We start from the raw sequence: 22,556 nt of genomic DNA on the forward strand, positions 1-22,556 counted from the left end.
TTACAGGCATGCACCACCATGGTCCGACTAACTTTTGTATTTTAGTAGAGACAGAGTATCACCATGTTGGCCAGGCTTGTCTTAAATTCCTGGCCTCAAGTGGTCTGCCTGGTTCGGCCTCTCAAAGTGTTGGGATTACAGGTGTGAGCCATCGCACTTGTCCCAAAAATCTTATTTTCTTTAAGAGCCATTAAAATTAAGATTCCCAGAAGCTATATGTTATTTACTCATTTGAATCTTACATAATTTATTTAATACTTCTGTGTTATTTCAAAAATGTCAGTACCCTATCTTTATTTCTTTAGGAACAAAGTCCCTAGAACTGGAATTATTGGGCCAAAGGTTATGAATACTTTTAAGTTATCATGTCATATATGTGTGTGTGTTATCTTCAACTAATTTTTAAAAATGTGAACTTCTACCAGCTCGATGTCTATTTATAAAAGTAGTTGATGCATTCTGAGTTTGCTGCTCCACAACTCCAGGACCTCTGAGTTAGTTTGCTTTCTATTCATTTAAGTTCTTCAATCTTTATTGTTACTGAGCAAGCCGCCTCCTTCCTTACTTTTAATTTTTATTATTCTTGTTCCTCAGTCTAACCACTTTCCACACACATTCTGGTCTTCTTTTGTTCACGTGGTCTTATGAATTAACGACTAAGCCAACGGAACCAACTGCAGGAAATACTAATAGCTTACTGGTAAAAGTATTAACACAAATGTGCATTACTACTAACTATTTCATTTAGCTTGAAAAACAGGAATCTGCAGTGTGGTCTGTTTGTTTTTCGCTTATACTGTCTTTTCTTCATCAATATTCATTTGTTTATTCCTGTGCATGTGTTTTTAGGGCTATCTGGAAATATAAGAACACTGGGGAAAATTGAACTCACACATAAACCTAATGTAGAAACATTAGTTTTACAGAACACTAAAGAAAAGCATTTCTGCTTGTATTCATTTTCGTATTTTATTGGATTTTTAAAAAAAACACTTGCGCTTAAGGCAAAAACTTCGCACATAGGCATCCAGCAGAGAACCCCTCTTTCATTTAAATGCACACCCTAACAAATTTTGGCATCATCGGATAAATTTGATTTAAAGCCTGACAAAATTCTAAAAGCAAGGAAGCCGAAAAAAGCTCGAAGTCAGAATAAAGATAAATGAAGACACTCATTACAAGACTCACGAAGTTGCAGCTGGTTTAGCTTTCCTGCGCGCCCAGGAGACGGAGAAGGAAAACTACGACTCCCAGAGTGCTTAGAGCGAACACACGCGTCGTTGCCTCAAAACCTGTTCCGTTAGTCCCGCCTCCTCACTTCAGTGATTGGATTTTCCACTTCCGCGCCTCTGGAATTCTCCTCACCCATTGGTGGAGACTCCAGCTAGGTCAAATGCAGAATTTACGCACTCTTGGCTTCCTTGGAGCCTAGCGGCTCTCCCCGCGTCCAAGATGGCGGCAGAAGCAGCTGGTGGGAAATACAGAAGCACAGTCAGCAAAAGCAAAGACCCCTCGGGGCTGCTCATCTCTGTGATCAGGTGAGGGAGGCAGGAGGCAGGGTCTGGGGACTGGGGGCAGTGGCTTAACCTCCGCTTTGGAAGGGAGAAGGGTTAGCTGGGTCCCACCCTGCTCTCCCTTCCCTTTCCTCCTTGCCTCCCGCAGCCCCTCCCCAGGGCCCTAACCCCTCCCCAGGGCCCTAACCCCTCCCCCAGCAATTCTCCCCCCACTTTTTTTTCTGGGGTTAGCTATAGAGAGAGGAGCCCCGCCTCAGTCTTTTCTTTAGGGGCAGCACCTTCTATTACAGCCTCGGGGCCCCAAAGCACGCTATTTGGGTTTGGTAGAGAAGACCAAATGAAGGTGTGTTTATTGATTCCTAAAATGCCTATTTATTGTTTGCCTGTAGCAGCACTCACTGAGAAAGGCGTCTTGTTTCCTGGACTTTGGGATGTAAGGCCTTGGAGTCCGGAGACTCCTGTGATGAGTTGCAGATTGTGTTTTCACACTCTGGATACTTTCAACCACCTGTGCGTGGCCACAGCCACAAATACAAGAATCTGCAGTGAGCTGGTAGGAGGACGGGGTTTGAAGGCACACATTGGTTTTCGATTTTTGCTCTGCCTTTTCCTGCCTTCCCATTCTGGTCCATTCCTTAAAAAAACAAAACCAAACCAATTTCAGATTATCTTCCATGCACTCCCGCTCTGCACCTCCCAGAAGATTAGGGTGTGGGTGGACTGGGAGTGGTGGACCTTTTACGAGCTTTTTTTAAAAAAGTGAAATATATTGAGGATGGGGAAACCCTTTCAAGAACCTTGGAGATGATACAGGTACTGACTAAAACCAATCTAAATAAAATTTATTATGGCACGTTTTTTACGTTGTTGGCATTTGAATTTCAACTCATTTGTTTTTCGTAAACACTCCTATTTTTCCCCACCAATGCTAAACTTTTGTTTGAATTCTTGCAAGCCTCCTGGAATGTGTTGATCATCTTTTCAAAACCCAGGGCCCAACATTATCTGATAGGTACTAAGCACTTCAATGAATGAATATATCAAACCATTAAAACAGATTACCACTCACTGACAAAGACACATCTTATGGGTCTTATTTAGGGGGCTTTAAGATTATAGCCTGTTAAATCATTACTGTTAATTTTCTTTTGGGCTTAAGAGAAAAAATCTCTGCGTGGAAATGCTTAATATACTTGGTAGGCCATACAGAGGAAGTGCTGTTCTATTGTGAATCGATAGGCCCACATTCTCGCCACGACAATATACAGGTAGTGTAGATGTATCTCATGATACTAAAATTCCAATTAGAATGTTTGTTGTTTCCCATCTGAATTTCCTGTGGAATTAGAATTCCTGGACATTTGGATCCTTTTTTGAACTTGTTTGTTTTTTCTACCTTATAGTCAACATTCATTTAAACAATAGGTATTTAGTGCCAGTTTGTAGTATGGTGTCTGGCACATGTTATATTTAATAGCATTTGTTGACTGAATGAATAAATGCCCTGAGTTTTGCAAAAATGAAGCAGCCACAGTGTTACCCTTGAGGAGAGTATAGTTTACCTGGGGGATAAAACATGTCAGTAAAAATGATGACGTAAGACTACGAGAGAGACATGAAATGTTATGGAAATCCAGGAGGAGTAGCCTTTTCTAATGAAAGTGAAATGTGCCATCTCGTCTGTTTACTTTTGATTCTCCAAGCTCTTCCCATTTCTTTTATGCTATTTGTGCTTTCTTCAGTGCCAGTTGAATTTACTCTAAATGTCATATTTTTGAAAACAGCATGAAAGCCAACCTAAAGCATTTTTTACTAATGATAATTCAGAACATACATTGCCTTTGGTTGACCATTCCTTCATGTTCTCCAGGAGGAACCCCGTACTGCTTGATGGCAAAGATTTTGTGGTCATCCATCTCTTATGCCAGTTTATTAATATATGCCCTGCACTTTATTAGGCCTAGGCATTTTTTACTTTGATCTCTGTTGTGCATTATTGCTTTTCTTTTCTTTCTTTCTTTATTTTTTGAGATAGAGTCTTGCTCTGTCTTCAGGCTGGAGTGCAGTGGCGCGATCTCAGCTCACTGCAACCTCCGCCTCCCGGGTTCAAGTGATTCTCCTGCTTCGGCCTCCTGCATAGCAGGGATTACAGGTGTGTGCCACCACACCCAGCTAATTTTTGTATTTTTGGTAGAGACAGGGTTTCATCATGTTGGCCGGGATGGTCTCGATCTCTTGACCTTGTGATCCGCCTGCCTTGGCCTCCCAAAGTGCTGGGATTACAGGCATGAACCACCGCACCCAGCTCTCATTTTTCTACTTTATCCTTGATCACCTCAGATCACTGAATAACACTTCTGTTGTATATTTTTTATAAGCCTGGTGTAAGGGAAGGTCTATACTTAGTATCCTGGGCAAGTTTAGTAAGGCTTGGGATACATTGTTACATATGACCTTGAGACCGAATGGTGTTGGTGTATTTCAACATTTCTTTGAGTCACAGGGAGATTTTGGTGTTGGAGTGAGGATGTTGGTAGCTATAACTTCCTGTTATTTCCTTCCTAATATGCTTTTGAACATACCCAGTGGTTTAAATTTTATAAACAGTGGTAGTGAATGAGAGGACAATGGTTGTATTACTCTGGTGTTTGGGATGGGGAATGGGGGGAGAGTCCTGTGGGTAATAGAACCAGGAATGTATATTTCTTGTTAGTAAATTGTGCTGTGACTTGGAAGTTGCTTCTTGTATTTCTGTTCAATCTCTGTCCTTTGTGTTTTCCTTCTTGCAACATTGTATTCATTATTCTTAATTCCTCATATAAAACTTTGCTTATCTCCTCCTATCTTTTAACTTTTTTTTCAAATTCTCTCCCAAAGACTGTAGCTTTTCTAGTTGCTTTGGCAACAAGCCACAAAAAAGAAAAACCCATGTTAGGCTCGTGTTTATAAGGTCTGAGCATTCCTAACATATACCGGGTACCTGCTAGCTCCTTTCATGTTTCCATGGACTTATTTTGTCACAAAATAAATTACCTGTTAGTGTACTGTCTTTTGAAAAGTTCGATCAGTTTAGCTTTTTAAAAAATATCTTTTTGTATCACTGAGTAGTAGTTTTTCTTTTTTAAATAGTGAATGTTAAAAATGCTCCTTTAATTCTCTTGCTCACATGTGTGAAAATGTCATTTCTATACTACATTATGATACATTATGTATCATAAAGTTTTGTATTTTTTCAATGCTTTTCCTAATAGTTGGGGTAGCTTTTATTGTTACAGTCATTTTTAATATTGTATTCAAAAAACTACAGGTGGATAAGGGTTTGACTTAAGGACAGAGTGGGTGTAGACGTGGGGAATATCCAAATCTCATCGCTATTTCCAGCTCTTGTACTAAATAGTTAAATAATGACTCTATTTTGCTAGTATAAAGTATTTTGCTAGTACAAAGTATTTAAACTTTAAAGCATTTAAAAGCCGAAAATAAAGATGAAGTATAGTGTAATTGTAATGTAAGTATTATATGATAATTTTTAAGTGCCTTGAGACTCAAATAAAAATGCTTAATTATTTAAAAATTATCAGGTAAAAATATTTCAGGGCAGTCAGATGTTTCAAAGGGCAGACTTCCAGGGCTTTACAGAAGAGGACCTCAGGCCTGTGAGGTGGGACTTTGGTGAGGGGACAGATAGTGCTTGGAATTCAGTTTGTTGGAGGCCACGGCCAACTGCAGCTTTTGGTTTTAAGTCTTACCACTAGCCCTTTAAAATTGAACTAACTGGGGGTACAGAATCCTGATTACCTGCTGATGTGTGAGGTACGATTTGGACAGTTTTACACACACACACCTACTTTTCTATTGACCTGCTGATGTAAGATTTGGATGTTTTATACATACACATACACGTGCACACACACACACAAGCATATACACATACAATTTTTCTACTTTTCTGTTGATTTCCCTTGCCAACCTTTTGTTTGGTGGGAAGTCAGAGGAGGCAGCCTCTCTAGATGGGAAATAAGATGGCATTTTGGAGATATTTTATTTCTGTGAGTTCTTGTCAGATTTTTAATTGGGAAATGTGTCTGCCACTTACTGTTAGGTGATTTGCTTTCCAATTAAATGTTGTCTCTCTTTATAACTTGGCCTGTAATAGCCAGTTTAATTGGGAAGACAAACTTTGGTTGCGACTTCAGGAGACCTTATCGGAACCTTGGAGCAGAGCTTTTGAAGACACACTCTGGTTACAGATGTCAAGGAGGTTTGAAGGCAGTGGAAGGCTCACGTTTTCATCAACTCTTATGTCTTCACAAAAGTTGAAATTTCAAAAACGTAGAAAATCCTTTATTGTAGACACCTGTTAAATTCCCTTCCTCCTTGGAGAGTATTTTGGTCAGCCCTGTGTTTAATTCAAAGTAAACTTTGTTGAAGGGGTCCAGGCTTTACCAGGGCTTTGAACAAACAGCTTTGAGGTTCGTAACACAGTTTGTGGCAGGAAAGGAAAGGAAAGCAGTCAGTCTGTTCCCCTGTTCTGAGCCGAGTCCTGGAAGTTGGGTTAGGTGTTAATGTTCTTTGCATCGCCATCTCTTCTCTTCATTTGAACCCATCATATAATGGTTTTTTGGTTTCTAGCTCTCTTTGTACCCTGGGACATCTTGGCCCTACCCATGCTGTGTTGTTTGAAAATTACTACTAGAATTCCCAGAAACAGTGCTTCCCGGAAGTCCTGGGATGTCTGGCAGCGTGTGTGAATGTAAGGGGCAACACAATTCCCATACTTTGGCTCAGAATTAGTGTCTTGTGGACCCATGTCTTAATGTACCTTGTGTAATTGTTAACACTGGGATTTCCTGAAGGCAATGAGGCCTGTGGTATTGATGGTGGGTGGTATGGTCAGGTTTTTTCAAGCCATTACTTGTAGACAGATGTGGTCACAGCCTGTGGTGAGAAGTGCTGTGGTGGTGTGTTGTAGTTGAAACTTGCTGTATTACCTGGGTAACCTTAGACCAGTTCCTTGAAACCACCGTGTCTTAGTTCCTTCATTTGGAAAATGGGCTAATACGATCTGTGTTTTTTTGGAACATCACACGAGAGGAGAGTATATAAAAGTGCCTAGCACAGTTTGGCACACAGTAGGCACTCAGATGTTCATTTCCTCCTTTCTAGATCTGTAGCCTCTTTTGTTAAGAAGATTCTTTTGATTTTAATAAATTTGCCAGATAGTAACCAGGCTATAAGGTTAATTTTTCACCAGAAGTAACCTTGATGCGTTGACTAGAGTGTTTGATTCCATTCGTCAAGATGTTGTCTTTGTAACCAGGGAATCTTGTACAGCTAAATTAAGATAGTAATTATTTGGTAATTTGAGAGTCAGTTAAAGAAGCTAGATTTAAATATATGTATAGTTTTGTGGGTGTGTAAAACATGTAAAATATAAACTCACATAAAGTATAAAACATTTATTAGATTAAAAGACTGAAAAGATGTAAGTCAAGGGGCCCATACTCTGTTGAGACAACAATATTGTGTATTGTACAAATTTGTAAAGACTAGAGTCATAGAAACATTGTCCAGCAATCTCATTTCCCAAAATACTACCTGTTTTTCAGGTTTTTGTGTGGATCTTGTCCGTGTATATACATTTTTTAAAATATTGCTATACAGTCTTCATAGTTATAAAAGTTTTTTGAGTGGAGGAATTAAACATATACAGAACAATAGGGAAGAAAAAATCACCCATAGTTTCTTTTCTTTTCTTTTTTTTTGAGGCAGAGTCTCACCTTGTCACCCAGGCTGGAGTGCAGTAGCGCCATCTCAGTTCACTGCAACCTCCGCCTCCTGGGTTCAAGTGATTCTTCTGCCTCAGCCTCCCGAGTAGCTGGGATTACAGGCACATGCCACCATGCCTGGCTAGTTTTTGTATTTTTAGTAGAGATAGGGTTTCACCATGGTGGCCAGGCTGGTCTCAAACTCCTGACCTCAGGTGATTGACCTGCTTTGGCCTTCCAAAGTGCTGGGATTACACGCGTGAGCCACCGTGCCCGGCCCACTTGTATTTTCTTCACTAGCATTATCCATTATTAATACTTTTGCTTCCAGTTTAAGAAAAAAAATCACTCTATTGTTATAAAAATAGTACTCTCATGATAAATAATTCAAGCAATGAAAATGCAGAAAAATGTGAAGATGAAAATAAAAAAAATTATTTCAAATTTTGTCATCTATAAGTTATTATCATTGATATTAGATGAACTGAATTCCAGACCCCTCCCTTTTCTGTGTGAATGTATGTGTGTATATGAAATGTTGATGGCCAGAAATAATTTTTTATTAAATATGGGATCTTACTCTATATACTAATTTTATTTGTCCTCCTTTTTGAGGTACACATGTATATGCTAGAGTGCACAAATCTTAAGTATATGGCTTGATGAATTTTTACCTGTGTAACCACTGTCCAGCTGAAGATATAGAACACTTCCAGCATACTAGAATGATCCTTCTCTACCATTTTTTTCCAGTACCTTTTTTTGTGTGTGTGTGTAAGGATATCCATTTCCAACACCACTTGTTAAAAAGACTATGCTGTCTTTATTTGCTTTCTTTTGCAACTTTATCAAAAACCAATTTACTTTATATGTGTGGGTTTATTTCTTGACTTTCTAGTCTGTTCTATTCATGTTTATATTAATAACAATACTGCACTGTCTTGATTACTGCTTTTTTAAGTTCTGAAGACATAGTGTAAGCCCTTCAACTTTTTTTTTTTTTTTTTTTTTTTTTTTTTTGAGACAGAGTCTCGCTTTGTTGCCCAGGCTGGAGTGCAGTGGCACGATCTCAACTCACTGCACTTCCGACTCCCAGGTTCTAACGATTCTCCTGCCTCAGCCTCCTGAGTAGCTGGGATTATAGGCGTGCGCCACCATGCCTGGCTAATTTTTGTATTTTTTGTGGAGACGGGGTTTCACCATGTTGGTCAGGCTGGTCTTGAACTCCTGACCTCAAGTGACCCACCTGCCTCGGCCTCCCAAAGTAAATGCAGGGATTACAGGCGTGAGGCACCGTGCCCGGCCCCTTTTACTTTATTCTACTTTTTCAAAGTAGTTTTGGGTCTTCTAGGTTGTTTGCATTTTCTTACAAATTTTAAAATAAGGTAGTCTGTTTCTACAATAAAACCTGCTGGGATTTTGATTGGGATTAATATATGAAATTGACATCTTAATATTGAGTCTTCTGATCTATGGATGGGGGTTATATACCTCCATTTAATTCTTCTTCAGTTTATCTCAGCAGTTTGTGTGTGTGTGTATGTATGTGTGTATGTAGATTTTAGTGTCTAGGTTTATATGTCTTTGGTCAGATTTATCTCTATTTTAGGCCACTTCAAGTTGTCTTACAGTTCATGGAATGTTGATGTTCATTAAAAAATGCATTTTTTTTTTCTCTTGATGTTTTGTTTTATATAGTTTGTGTTGCTATGCTCGTTCACTAGTCTTTTCTGCTACTCCTAATCTCTTGTTAATCCCATCTAATGTTATTGTTTATCTTAGATTGTACTTTTCAATCTAAGATATAGAAGCTTATCTTCTTTATCTGGAAGTTTGATTTGGGTCTTTTTCATGTCTCTGCTTACATGTTTAACTTTTCCTGTAGCTTTGTGAACAAACGAAATACTGGTATTATAAGAGTTTTAATGTCCTTGTCTACTAATTTTATCATCTGTGCCATTTCTGGGTTAGTTTCCATTGATTAATTTTCCCTCTTCCTTTACATGCCTTGTAGTTTTTTTTTTTTCTTTCTTTCTGAGACAGAGTCTCGCTAGCTTTCTTGCCCAGGCCGCAGCACAGTAGCGCAATCTTTGCTCACTACAACCTCCACCTCCCAGGCTCAAGTGATCCTCCCACCTCAGTCTCTGAAGTAGCTGAGACTATAGGTGTGTGTGCCACTGCACCCAGCTAATTTTCATATTTTTTTTTAGGTTTTGCTATGTTGCTCAGGCTGGTCTTGAATTCCTGGCCTCAAGCAATCTGCAGGCCTCAGCCTGTGAACCACCACACCCAGGCATCTTGTACTTTTTGAGTTGATGCTAGACATTGTCAGTTTTATCTTGATGGCTGTTGGTTTTGGATATTTTTGTACTCCACTATTCTTGAGCTTTGTTCTGAGATGTGGTTAAGTTACTTAGAAACAATTTGCTCTTTTCAGGCCTTGTTTTATGTTTTGCTAGTTAGAAGCAGAGCAACATTTAGTCTAGGGCTAAGATTGTCTCACTACTGTGACAAAATTGTTTTGAGTATTCCACTCAATACTGTAAGAATTGTGAAATTTTTTCACTCTGGCCTAGGGCGATAGGCACTATTTCCAGCCCTGTGTGAGTTCAGATCATTAGTCCCTCTAATCCTTTCAGGTTGTTTTCCTGACCTTGGGTAGTTACCTGTCACATGTGTGCTGATCAATACCCAGCTGATGACCCTCTACAGATCTGCAGACTTCCCTGTGATGCTCTTTCCCATCTCCATTACTGCCCTGCAGATTCTAACCACCTTAATATGCAGTGTTTTGAAACCCGTTTTGTTTGTTTGTTCATTACTTTGTTAGTCCCTGTTATTTCTTCTGGGCCTGAAGTAGAAGTCCATCAGCACTTCTTATTTTAAAAAATAGCTCTAAAGGTACTATTTTGGATTGCGTCTTCTCAGAGTGGAAGAATAAGATACTCAAATGTGCTATTTAAAATGATGGCGGCTGTGTGCAGTGATATGTGCCTGTAGTCCCAACTGCTCTAGAGGCTGAGGTGGGAGGATTGCTTGAGCTCAGGAGTTCAACTCTCATTGGGGCAGCATAGTAAGCCATGAAATAAATTATGACCTTTGTCCTTATAGTGGCCAGTTTTTTTATGTGCTAGGGGTTTAGCTTTGAAAAACATAGGTGTGTACAGTTTAATAGGAAGTAATAAGGGAAAATTCTTGTATTACATTTGACACCTGGTAAGAAAATAAAATATTTCGGCTGGGTGTGGTGGCTCACACCTGTAATCCCAGCACTTTGGGAGGCTGAGGTGGGCGGATCACGAAGTCAGGAGATCGAGACCATCCTGGCTAACATGGTGAAACCCCATCTCAAATACAAAAAATTACAAAAAATTAGCTGGGTGTGGTGGCAGGTGCATGTAGTCCCTGCTACTCGGGAGGCTGAGGCAGGAGAATGGCATGAACCCTGGAGGCAGAGCTTGCAGTGAGCCGAGATACTGCACCTCCAGCCTGGGCGGCAGAGTGAGACTCTGTCTCAAAAAAGAAAAAAAAAAAAAAAAAGAAGAAAATAAAATAGTTAGGAGATTCTTAGGAGACCCTTTTCTGACTTTTTTTTATTCTTTTAAAAGTATAAACTCTTTGTCAAAAATAAAGTAGAATATAATTAAAAAGTGTTTTTCCGTTTAAAATCTATAATTGTGCTGAATATTATGGGAGAATTATACTAAAAATATCACTTTTAGAAATGCAGAATCTCAGGTCCTACCTGACCTACCTGAGCTGAATCTGCATTTAAACAAGAATCCCATGTGATTTGAAAGCACGATAAAGTTTAGGTAGCCCTTAGAACAAGAAACCCCAGGCTTGAAATGTTCTCTACACATAGAAATGATAAATGCTGGTGATGATGGATATCCTAAACACCTGATGGTTTGGCTGTGTCCCCACCCAAATCTCATCTTGAATTGTAGCTCCCATAATTCCCATGTGTCATGGGAGGGACCTGGTGGGGGGTAATTGAATCATAGGGGTGGGTCTTTCCTGTGCTCTTCTCATGATAGTGAATAAGTCTCATGAGATCTGATGGTTTTATAAATGAGAGTTCCCCTGCACAAGCTCTCTCTTGCCTGCTGCCATGTAAGATGTGACTTTGCTCCTCATTCGCCTTCTGTCATGATTGTGAGGCCTCCTCAGCCATGATGAACTGTGAGTCAGTTAAACCTCTTCTCTTTATAAATTACCTAGTCTCAGATATGTCTTTATTGGCATCTTGAGAACAGACTAATACACCTGCCTTGGTCATTACACAGTCTATGAATATTACAAAATCACATGTGTGCCATAAATATGTACAAATATTTTGCATTAATTAAAAGAGATACAAGAAGCCAATTGCAATTGTTAAAAATTTTTTTCTGAGATAAACGTTACATAGATATGTTTTTTGAAAAAGCATTCTTTTCTTATTTTGAGACAGGGTCTCACTCTGTCACCAAGCTAGAGTGCAGTGGCGTGATCTCAGCTCACTTCATCCTCTGCCTCCCAAGCTCAAGCAATTTTTGTACCTCAGCCTGCTGAGTAGCTGGGACTACAGGTGTGTGCCACCAAGCTCAGCTAGTTTTTGTATTTTTTGTAGAGAGGGAGTTTCACCATGTTGGCCAGGCTGGTCTCAAACCCCTGGCCTCAAGCAATCTGTCTGCCTTGGCCTCCCAAAGTGCTAGGATAACAGGTGTAAGCCACCAGACCCAGCCAAAAACATTATTCTTAAGCAGTGTATATACTGAAATATATACCAACAAAAATGATATCATGTCCAGGATTTGCTTCAAAATAATGAGAGACGGGTTAGAGTAACTGGGGTTGTCAATGAAGAAGACTGGAATGTGTTGATAATTGTTGAAGTTGGATTTATCTGACAGATCTTCTTTTTTTTAATTTTTTTTTTTTTTTTTAGTAGAACTGGAGTTTCACTATGTTGGTTAGGCTGGTCTTGAACTCCTGTCCTCAAGTGGTCTGCCTGCTTTGGCCTCCCAAAGTGCTGGGATTATATGAGCCACCGTGCCTGACCTATTTGACAGATCTTTTAATTTTTGTACATGGTTGAAAATTCCATAAAAATTTTTATGTGTGTGTGTGTTTACATATGTATATGTTGTCGGGGAGGGAAGATAGTGAGAAACAAAGTTAATTGATTGATGTTTTAATAGATTAGTATATTACAGAAATGCTATATATTCTTTATGTCCTGTTCTCTCTGCCCTAGACACTTTGAACGATAACATATTTAAATGTCCCTGATTTCTGCATTTAAGAAATCTGCTTCAATTTGTGTAGCCCAGAATTTCCAAAATTTGACCACATAACACCTCTTAATTTTTTGTAAAACATTGTTTCCGAGGAACGCACCAGAAAACAAGATCACTGGATGATGCTTGAAGAAGGATGTGGGGCTGCAATAGAAGTAGAAAAAGAGGTAGAGTTCAGTGACGTAAGAGTAGGGGGGAGATTTGAAGTTGACTTTGTCAACCTTGGGCTCAGTTTTATGCATTAGTGGGGTGATTTTACTTAATATTAGATAATGACCTTCTTTGTTGCCTAAGAGATTTATAGCCTTTGGTCCCCAGAAGTGTTCTATAACTGAGTTAATTGAAATGTTGAAAAACTGTATGTGTTGGGTGTAGTCATTGGCCCTAAGTGCTGTCTGAAGCAAGACATCAACGAATTTTCAATTGACTTTAAGCAAAAATTGTTTACTGTCACTTTAGATTAAATACATCTCTTTGTACTGTTAGGGGATGTTGTTTTTATGCATCAGAAAACTTTTTCAGAGGGACTTGTCATTGTGAATTGCTATCAGTTGGGATAGGATTATCTTGTATTTTGTGTGCTCTAATAAGACATAATTAAGAAACAAGCAATCACAATGTATAATTGAATATAATAAAATCCGATTGAAAAGTGTAGTGTAGATTTGGTTATGCTTTGAGTGAAGCCGTATCTTATATGATTATATAGTGGTGCACATCTTGAACATTTCTTTAATGTGTAATTTTTTACACATTAAACTCATAATTCTGAGTAACTCAGAAAGGATATGATGAGGGTCTCTTATTTTTATAATTCACTGGGAGCATTTATAGACTATTTGTCTTATACAAACTGTTCTGCTTAGAATAAGAGGCTTGGAAGACTTATTTCTTAACTTGTTTCTTTAGTGTTTATATTCTTAACTATCTCTTTTCCTCTTCAGTTTGTACTTTCATTCTATTCATACTTGGGACTGGCTTTTGTTTCCTGATGACATTATAGGTATATGGTGCTGTCAGCCATTTCTTAGATTGGCTCTTTAGAATTTTAAAGGCAAAGAGAACCTGACTGTCACACTGTGAAATTAGGGCTGAATAGATACAGTAACTTAACCTAATGTCTTCTGGTTAAAAGCAGTTTGGGAGAGAAAACAGGATTTGTGTTGTAAAGAATCACATCAGCTCTAGACTTTTTTTTTTGGCATTGGGATTAGTAGCAACAGGAATATTATGTTCTGGAAAGATCAGTAAGCTAATAATTCCTTTTTTTTTCATCTTGGAGTGAGGTTCTGAAACTAGTGAACTCTTCAGCATTTGTTGGGTATTTATGCTTAGTTTTTGCCTTATGTGTTAGAATATTTTGTAACTAAATCAGGATGACTCCTTCTCTAGTACTCTTTCCATTATGCAGTTTAAGAAATTTCATGGGGGCCAAGATCGTGCCTCTGCACTCCAACCTGAGCGACAGAGTTAGACTCTGTCTAAAAAAAAAAAATTTCACTGGAATTGTCCCAACAAGAGAGAAGGTAGCACTGATTGGGCGGTTCAGGTGCTTGATGAGTAGAAAAGGCAGGGATTCGGTGATACAGTTTATTCACTTAGGGGCCCATTTTGAGTACTTTTAAGAAGGGTCACTGAGATTTGATTCTTATTATAGATTGTGCTCTGTAGAGCTGTTGCTTCCTGATAAGTGATTTTTGGATATGTGAAGCTCTACTTGTAATTAGTTTTTCTGAGTTGCTTGAAGGGGTTTCCATTAATTGTTTTGTTAATCTTTATTATTCCTGGAGGAGAGGTCACTGGATGCCAACAAAGAATGTCCTTAGTAGACAATTAAGCCCATTAACTGTTTGCAGAAAGCATGACTTAATGCTAATTATTCTGCAGGTGTCGCCAAAATTCAGGTGTATTACATTAACTATTTCTTATAGTTGGTTAATTAGTTTAGTTATCAGGGCCTGTATTAGTCAGCTAATTCTTGTGAATTTGCCAAGACTCTGTGTTGCTTATGACTGAGAGTGACTGATAACATCTATCTTGAGAAATTAGCCAACCAAAATAACACTGCTTGTGTTTTAAAGTGTGGTGTATTAGTCTAGTTGGGCTGCCATAACAAAACACCAAATACTAGGTGGCTAAACCAATAGAAATGTATTTTCTCACAGTTCGGGAGGCTACAAGTTCAAGATCAAGGTCAACCCATCGGGCTGGTTTCTAGGGAAGCCTCTCACTCTGCTTGTAAATGGCTCCCTTACTCTACTGTCACATGGCCTTTGCTGTGTAAATATGTAGAGAGGGCTTCTCCTTCCGCTTCCTTTCTTCTAAGGACATCAGTCCTTTTGGATTAAGGCCCACCCTTATAACCTCACTTAACCTTTATTACCTTCTTTGTAGACTGTGTATCCAAATACAATAACATTGAGAGTCAGAGATTCAACTTCCGAATTTGGGAGGGACACAGTTATGAACTGAAGTTCATAACAGGTGGTACCCTGGGGACTCTTATTACTTTGATAAAATATCCTAAACTGCTTCTAGAGTGACAGTCTCTCATCACCTACAAGTAGTCTTGAGGCTCAGGCAAGAGCTCTGATCAGGCTGCTAATTTTTCACAATTGTTTGTCAATCTTACTGCATGCTTTTCTGGTTTGTATTAAAATTAATAAAACATAAGTTGATCTATTTAGTCCTGTAAGTTCCTGAAATTCTAGCCTTAAATTTTTTTTTTTTTTTTTTTTTTTGAGACGGAGTCTCGCCCTGTCACCCAGGCTGGAGTGCAGTGGCCGGATCTCAGCTCACTGCAAGCTCCGCCTCCCGGGTTCACGCCATTCTCCTGCCTCCGCCTCCCGAGTAGCTGGGACTACAGGCGCCCGCCACCTCGCCCGGCTAGTTTTTTGTATTTTTTAGTAGAGACGGGGTTTCACCGTGTTAGCCAGGATGGTCTCGATCTCCTGACCTCGTGATCCGCCCGTCTCGGCCTCCCAAAGTGCTGGGATTACAGGCTTGAGCCACCGCGCCCGGCCTCTAGCCTTAAATTAAAATGAATTGTTGGAAAACTTTATACCTGGGCTATATTCAGATCTTTCAAAATCTCTAGGCCTGAATTGAGTTTTAATGTTATGTTCTTGAAGGAGCTTACAAGAAATGGCCATGTAAGATTTGTGACTTTGTCTGCTTTTAGAAGATTGTTAAGGACATCTTTTACTATATTAGGTCTTCCGTGTTTTTTAAGTGAAAGATTACTTTTAGAATTTAGGACTAGTTCAAAATTTGCTTCCTTAGAGGAACTGGAGTCCATATTTTTGACAATGAGAATTATATCATGTGATGTGTCTCCTTTTGCCTGGGCTGCTAGGAAGCTCAGATTTAGTTTGGGGGCTCACTTCATATTCACTCTGCTTGCCCGTATGATCTGCATAGTTGTCTTTTACATCTATTTGGTATTGTTTAGCTCTGCATCTCTTTAGTCCCACTTTCTCATTTGTATTTTACTTTTTATTGTTTATACTCTTGTGCAAGCCATCTCACATCTTTTTTGGGAAGAGGTGGGATATAATTAAAATGAAACTTGACTGTAGATATTGTTACTCAGTTTCACCATTAAATACTGGTTGAATGGTTATCAGTCTTTGACTGGGTGCTCACCCCCAAGAAGCTTCATAGAACACTCAGAGTAAAAGCTCACAAAGTTGGGACTGGTCTGACTCCTAATTTTCTCCTTGATTCATTTCCTGTCATTGTCACTCTTCCTCAAGTCTCTAAAGCCACACTGACCTCCTTGTCATTCCATGTTCCTTGAGCAGGCTAAACACATCTTGTTTCAGGGTCTGTTCTCTGGAATCAGCTTCCCAGATAGTGCCCTTTCTCTTTCACTTTCCAGTAAGCTGTATTCAAATGCCATCTTTATCCAGAGGCCCTCCCTGGCCTCCTTATAAATGAAGTAGCCTCCTTCCTCCCTGCCTGTCTTGGCTTTTGCGTAGCTGTTACCTCCCAGCTCCCTTTACTAGAACATAAGCTTCATGAGGGAGGGATTGGTTTTGTTCATTGCTGTATGTATCTCTAGGCCCTCAGAACTGTGCCTGGTAAGTAGTAGATACTTAGTGAATATTTGTTGAATGAATAAGTGAATTAAATAGGGTCACTAGCAACTATTATTTGTTCTTTTCTACAGAGTTTTGAGCATGCATTTCATGTGAGACAATTTAGTTACAATTGTTTCTTAAGGCTGGGAACTGTCCTCCATGACCTCTGTAGATCCTGCATCGCACTGCTGCTCATTACTTAGCTTTTACTAAGCACTCAATGTACCAGGCACTGTCAGAGTATAGAGAAAAGGTCTGATCTCAATTCAGAAATAAATATCCTCAGGAACTTTAGAAAGGGGTAGACTTTAGGGGATTTGGGCTAACAATGTTGTGATTCATAGATTATTTATTTTGTTCCTAATAATATGTCAGCCAACACTTCTGTCACACTTTATATTTTCAGAGCACATTCACACACTTCTCCAGTCCTAACAGTATCCTGGTGAGGCAGGTATTCTTATTATCTTACCTGTTTTACAAAGAAAAAAACAGACCCAGAAAAGTTAAGTCACTTACCAAAGGTCAAGCAGCTTGAAAGTTGCAGAGCTCTGTTTGAATCTGGGTTTTTTAAAATTCCAGAACCTGTGTTCCTTTAATGCGTATGTGGATGGCTCTTGTCTGACATACTTGATGAGGTAGTAAGAGACTTTCTTGGTGTATTCCTAATGGTAGTATTCTAGATTTGGGTTTTTCTTTTTGCATCCTTTTATTCCACTTGAGTAATGAGTCACTTTTGGTGACTGGCCTTATTTTCACAGGTGTGCTTTTTCCTTTATTGGATCTTTCTTTTGTCTTTAAGAACAATACCGACTTTTATGTATTTTCTCCTGTCTGGACTCCATTACTCTATTAAGTCCAAAGTGAAAGCAAAATTGCTCCACAGAAGGAACCAGTGATGGTGACTGGTTATTTTCCTTTCAAAACATTTGATCGGCTACACTGAAATATAGAAGCTAGTATGAAAATGGGAAGCAGACAAATTTAGTTTTAGATCTCCCATTATTTACCCTGGGTTTTATTGCTTGTTTATGGGACTCACTTGGAGCTCATGGTTGTGAATCACCTAGAACTTAATAACGTATTTGTTCCTACTAGATGTCGTTAACAGTAGCTTAACATGTGTACCGTGGTCCTTTTAGCCCTTTAGGTAAATAAATGCCTTCCTGGGGATTAATTAGTCATGGTTAAGATGTAATTCATCATGCAAAATAGCAGAGCTGTCTTAGTGAAAAATTCTTAATGATCCAGAAATGTCTTTGTGTCCAGCTTAACTGGAATCTTGTTTATTCTTTTATGTTCCTCCATGAACTTGACAATAGTTTATAAGTCATAATCGTTTTGAGAATAGGAATGCAAAAAAAAATCTAGAGTGATTCAATAACTTGAATACATCTTGGGTTGGCAACTTTATACCATTGGTCCTTTGATCATGTCTTTTATTTAGCTCATGCTTTTAAATCTTGCCCAGATTCAAGACTGTTATTACTAAAAAAGCTGCTTGTTGCTCTCTTTCCATCCCTAGCTGTCTGCTGTTCTCTTTACCTATGAACTGTGGCTTGATGAGAGTACGTGTCCTGCAGCTCAGGAGTTGAAGGCAGGAAAGATAGGATTTTGTAACATGTATAGTAGAAGGAGCATGGATTTTGGAGTCAAATATACTTAGCTTTAATTTCAACTCTGTTATTAACTATGTGCACGTGTATAAGTTACTTTACCTCTCTGAGCCTCTGATTCCTTATCTGTAAAAAGGCTGGTGATAATATTTTATTATACTAGACTGCTTTGAGGATTGTCTTAGACTAGGTATGCAGAATAACCACTGTATTGCCTGGTGTGTTATAGACACTCAGTAGTTTGTATCCTGTGCCTCACTTTCACCTTCCTTTCCAAACATGTAGGACACAGGGATGTCCTAAATTTGTCATGCATGTACATTTCTGCATTTAGTTTTAAAATTTCACAAGTGGAGGATGAATGAGAGTTGACTTGTCAACACTTACTGTCAAAGGGATCTTGGATAATTTTTGGACTATATTTTTAAAAAATGCAATGTAGTTTTGGGCTATATTATTAGAAATATAGTGTTCATGTTGTGGGATATAAAACCTCTTTCCGTTTGGAAGTATGTTGTGTTCACTTCTCAGCACATCTGAGAGGCAGGTTACTGAAGCCATTAAGAGCCATATGGCCCAGGTTTGAGGCCAGACTCTGCTCCTTAAAGACTGTGCCTTGAATAAAAAACTCAATCTCTTTATCTCTACAAAGAGGGATAAGTATGGTACTGATATGGTTTGGCTGTGTCCCCATCGACATCTCATCTTGAATTTTAACTCCCACAATGTGTCGTGGGAGCAACTCAGTAGGGGTTGATTGAATTGAGGGGGTCTCTCCTCGCTGCACTGTTCTTGTGATAGTGAATGAGTTTCACGAGATCTGATGGCTTTAAAAAGGGGAGTCCCTGCACAAGCCCTGTTCTCTTGTCTGCTGCCATGTGAGATGTGCCTTTCACCTTCACCTTTCACCATGAGGCCTCCCCAGCCACGTGGAATTGTAAGTCCAGTACACCTCTTTCTTTTGTAAATTGCCCAGTCTCAGGTGTGTTTTTATCAGCAGCATGAAAACAGATTAATACAGGTACCTACCTCATAAGGATGTTTTTGCAATAAATTAATTAGTATGTGTAAACCACTTAGATTAATGCCTGGCACTAGTAAGTTCTATATGAGTGTTACCTGTTTCCGAGGGGACTTCAGATGAAAGCAAAAAGGATGGTGGGCTGTTGGAAGTCATGATATGGAAGAAACAGTTGAAGAAATTGGAGGTGTGTAACCCAAGAAAGAACTATCGAAAGTCCTTCACCATTTAAAGGGAAATTTTATGGAAGAAGGAATAGACATTTTTTGTGTTACAGAAAAAGATGGGACTAGGATCAATGGGTAGAAATTATAAAGAGGCTGATTTTATTTTATTTTGATGGAAGGCTTTATAATAAGTAAAGCTGTTCCAAATTGCAGTGAATTGCTTTGTGAGCTGGTAGAGCTCTGCATTGCACAGAGGCTTAGAAGGCTGAAGAGAGGTTCATGACCTGGCTGATGGAGGGAGCTCAATGACAAGTGTTCTTTTCTGCACTGCTGTCTGTTCAGGTTAAGGGACTAGTGATAATCCCACACTGAAATTTGCTGGGATTTGCTAGCGTGCATGAGAACTTTCTCCCTAGAATTAGTCAGCTCTTTCATGCTTTTCTTTCTTTTTCTTTTTGAGACGGAGTCTCACTCTGTTGCCCAGGCTGAAGTGCAATGGTGCGATCTCGGCTCACTGCAACCGCCGTCTCCTGGGTTCAAGTGATTCTCCTGCCTCAGCCTCCAGAGTAACTGGGACAACAGGCACAGGCCATTGTGCCTGGCTGATTTTTTATATTTTTAGTAGAGACAGGGTTTCACCATATTGGCCAGGCTGGTCTCGAATTCCTGACCTTGTGATCCGCCCTCCTGGACCTCCCAAATTGCTGGGATTACAGGTGTGAACCACCGCACCTGGCCTCTCATGCTTTTATGGTCTATCATTTTTATTGACTATTTATCTCAGACAAATATTTATTGTCTGAGACATTGTATTTCTGCTCTCATATTGCAGAAAAGAAAACAGAGCTTGGAAATAAATATTCACTGCCTGCTGTTGCTTGGCACCATGCATTCAATCCTTGAAGGAACCCAATGACTTAGATTTTATTATTGTTGGGAGACCATTCTCCTCAGGTCTCGTATGTTTCTGAAGTTCTTGTGAGCCAAGCACTGATTGCCCTTTGTTTTAGGTTATTTTGCCACGGATGTTTGTTTAGCAGACAGCGTTGGAAGATAGAGATGGTCTCTCACTCCAGAGCAAGGGGCAGGTGTGTTTCCAGTCCAGTCTCGGGGCTTAGATTCGGTTTTTGGGGCTCGGAGTTCTTCTCCAGGAGCTGCCTATGTGGGCAAACTTCTCCTTGGGCCCATCTGCCTCACCCCTGTGGGACTCGGGGGCGAGGGGAACCGATGTGAACATGCTGCACTTACGCCGCTTGCTGTGCTATGAGTGTGATCAAGTCTTCTGGATTTGAGGAGCTCCAGGAGTTTTGTGTCTTCTGCCAGCGCCTGTGAAACTGTGGCTAACCTCTTAGCTTGCAAGTAGGATAAAATCTCAGCCTTCACCATTCTTGACATTAAGGAGGAATAAAGTGAGAACCAGAGAGTTTAAACCTGATGCCTAGAGTTAAGTGATCTAGTATTTGGGGGCGGTGGGATTTTAACTTTTGTCTTCAGAGGGTGTACTTTTTATTGTATTGTGGAAAAACGCTACTGCCTTTGCTGCTGCTATTACTACTGTTTTTACTAGAACAATAATAGCTAACGACAACAACCAACATTTGTTGAGTGCTAATGACATACCAGGCCTTGTTTGATCTCATTTAATTCTCACTAACAACCCTATGTGGAAGGTATCTTAGTATTTTCACTTTATAGATGAGCAAAATGAGATGCTATTACTAAGGTCATGAGTCGTCAGTATGGTGGAGCCCCGATTCTAACCCAGGCAGCTTTACTCTGCCTGAAGAGACACCACTCTGTAGCTGTTAGGAGTGCAATCTGAAAGCAGACCAACCTGGGTTTTAAATCCCCATACTATTCCTAACCTTCATTGTGTGAGGTGGTGTAAATTAATGTAACCTCTTTAAATCTCAGCTATTTCATCTGTAAAAAGAGGGGAGGGAATAATAATAGGACCTACTCCAAAGGCCTGTTATGAGGATTAAACATACATTCTATAAAATGTGCAACACAGCTGGCTCCTGGCAGCTAGTAAGCCTCTCTAAATATTAGAGGCTATTATTATTTTTATTATCCTTGCTGCCTTTTCTCTAATTAAAAAAAAAAAAGCTTTAATAGTTTTGCACTCTGAGTTCTGTAATGTAAATATTTTTCACTAAAGACAAAATATTATTCATCCCAGTTTACATCAAGAGGATACATTTCAAATATGGGGCAAAGCTGGCACAGGGTATTTCTTACATAAATATTTTCTTGAAAAAGGAAAATAGGAGGCAAACCCCCCAGTAGACCCAATTTACTCTCTAATCTTCATTTTAGTAACCCTTTCTATTCCCTAAATAACTCCTAATGATCCAGTAATGTGTTCATAGTGACAGCTGATGCCAGAGAAGGTGTCCTCTCTGGGCCTGACATTTTCCTTAATGGTAATTCTAACTAGTTAAGGTAAACAATGTGAAATGTTATATTTTTTCCACAAATGGTAGTGGAGCAGAAATCATGAAAAGCCTTGTAAAGATGGCAAACTGATCTAGTGTAGCTTTGACAATTCTGTGACTGCTGTTACAAGGGGAAATAATGGAGTTAAACATCTAGGAACCCTTACCTTTGGGACAGTTGATAAATTGAAGGCATTTTCTGATTGTGCTTTACTTTAGATTAACAGCCTGGAAGTTTCAGATTTAAAGAGCAAAGTTGTGTATCATTAAAACAACAAGAAGACATGATACATGCTAAGCTGCTCTGTACCCAAATATTGCAAGTAATCTTGGTAGCTCTATTTTTGAAGCCCAGTTTAGCCTACATTCTCCACTCTGATTTACTTTAATAGTCAAACACTTGGGTGGTATTCTCTACCTGCAAGAAACCTTGGAAGTAGTCTGGTTTAGGATCACCAGTTTACAGATGAGGAAACAGGATCTCTCATGTAAAGGCTTTAAATCAAGTCTTGCGGTTCCCAGTAGTGTTCCTTTCCGGAGCATCCCACACTTTCCTTAGTGGCTTTTGCACTTCCCTTCTTTGCCTTCGTTCCTGCCATCCCCCTACCCGTATTCATGATATAGCTGATCTTTTGGCATCCCTAACACCTAACAAAAAGAATTAC

The 22,556-nt window shown here is 39.4% G+C and overlaps 1 protein-coding gene across 9 annotated transcripts in view; it reads left to right on the forward strand.

Annotated features, from left to right (window-relative positions):
* The first annotated feature begins 1,430 nt into the window (after window positions 1-1,430).
* EXOC4 (exocyst complex component 4) overlaps window positions 1,431-22,556 on the forward strand; it is an 815,224-nt gene continuing 794,098 nt past the window's right edge. For 8 of the 9 annotated variants that reach the window (XR_013415598.1, XR_013415599.1, XR_013415597.1 and 5 more), the window contains exon 1: window positions 1,431-1,538. Coding sequence is in view for 4 of the 9 variants with exons in the window: in XM_015134942.3 (XP_014990428.1) it covers window positions 1,453-1,538 (86 nt within the window). In the remaining 5 variants the exon portion in view is untranslated. Of the gene's footprint in view, window positions 1,539-1,903; window positions 2,068-22,556 lie in introns of all 9 variants that reach the window. The other variant, XM_015134944.3, reaches the window with a different exon arrangement.

This window comes from Macaca mulatta, chromosome 3 (assembly GCF_049350105.2).
Source record: "Macaca mulatta isolate MMU2019108-1 chromosome 3, T2T-MMU8v2.0, whole genome shotgun sequence".
Classification (NCBI taxonomy): Eukaryota; Metazoa; Chordata; class Mammalia; order Primates; family Cercopithecidae; genus Macaca; species Macaca mulatta.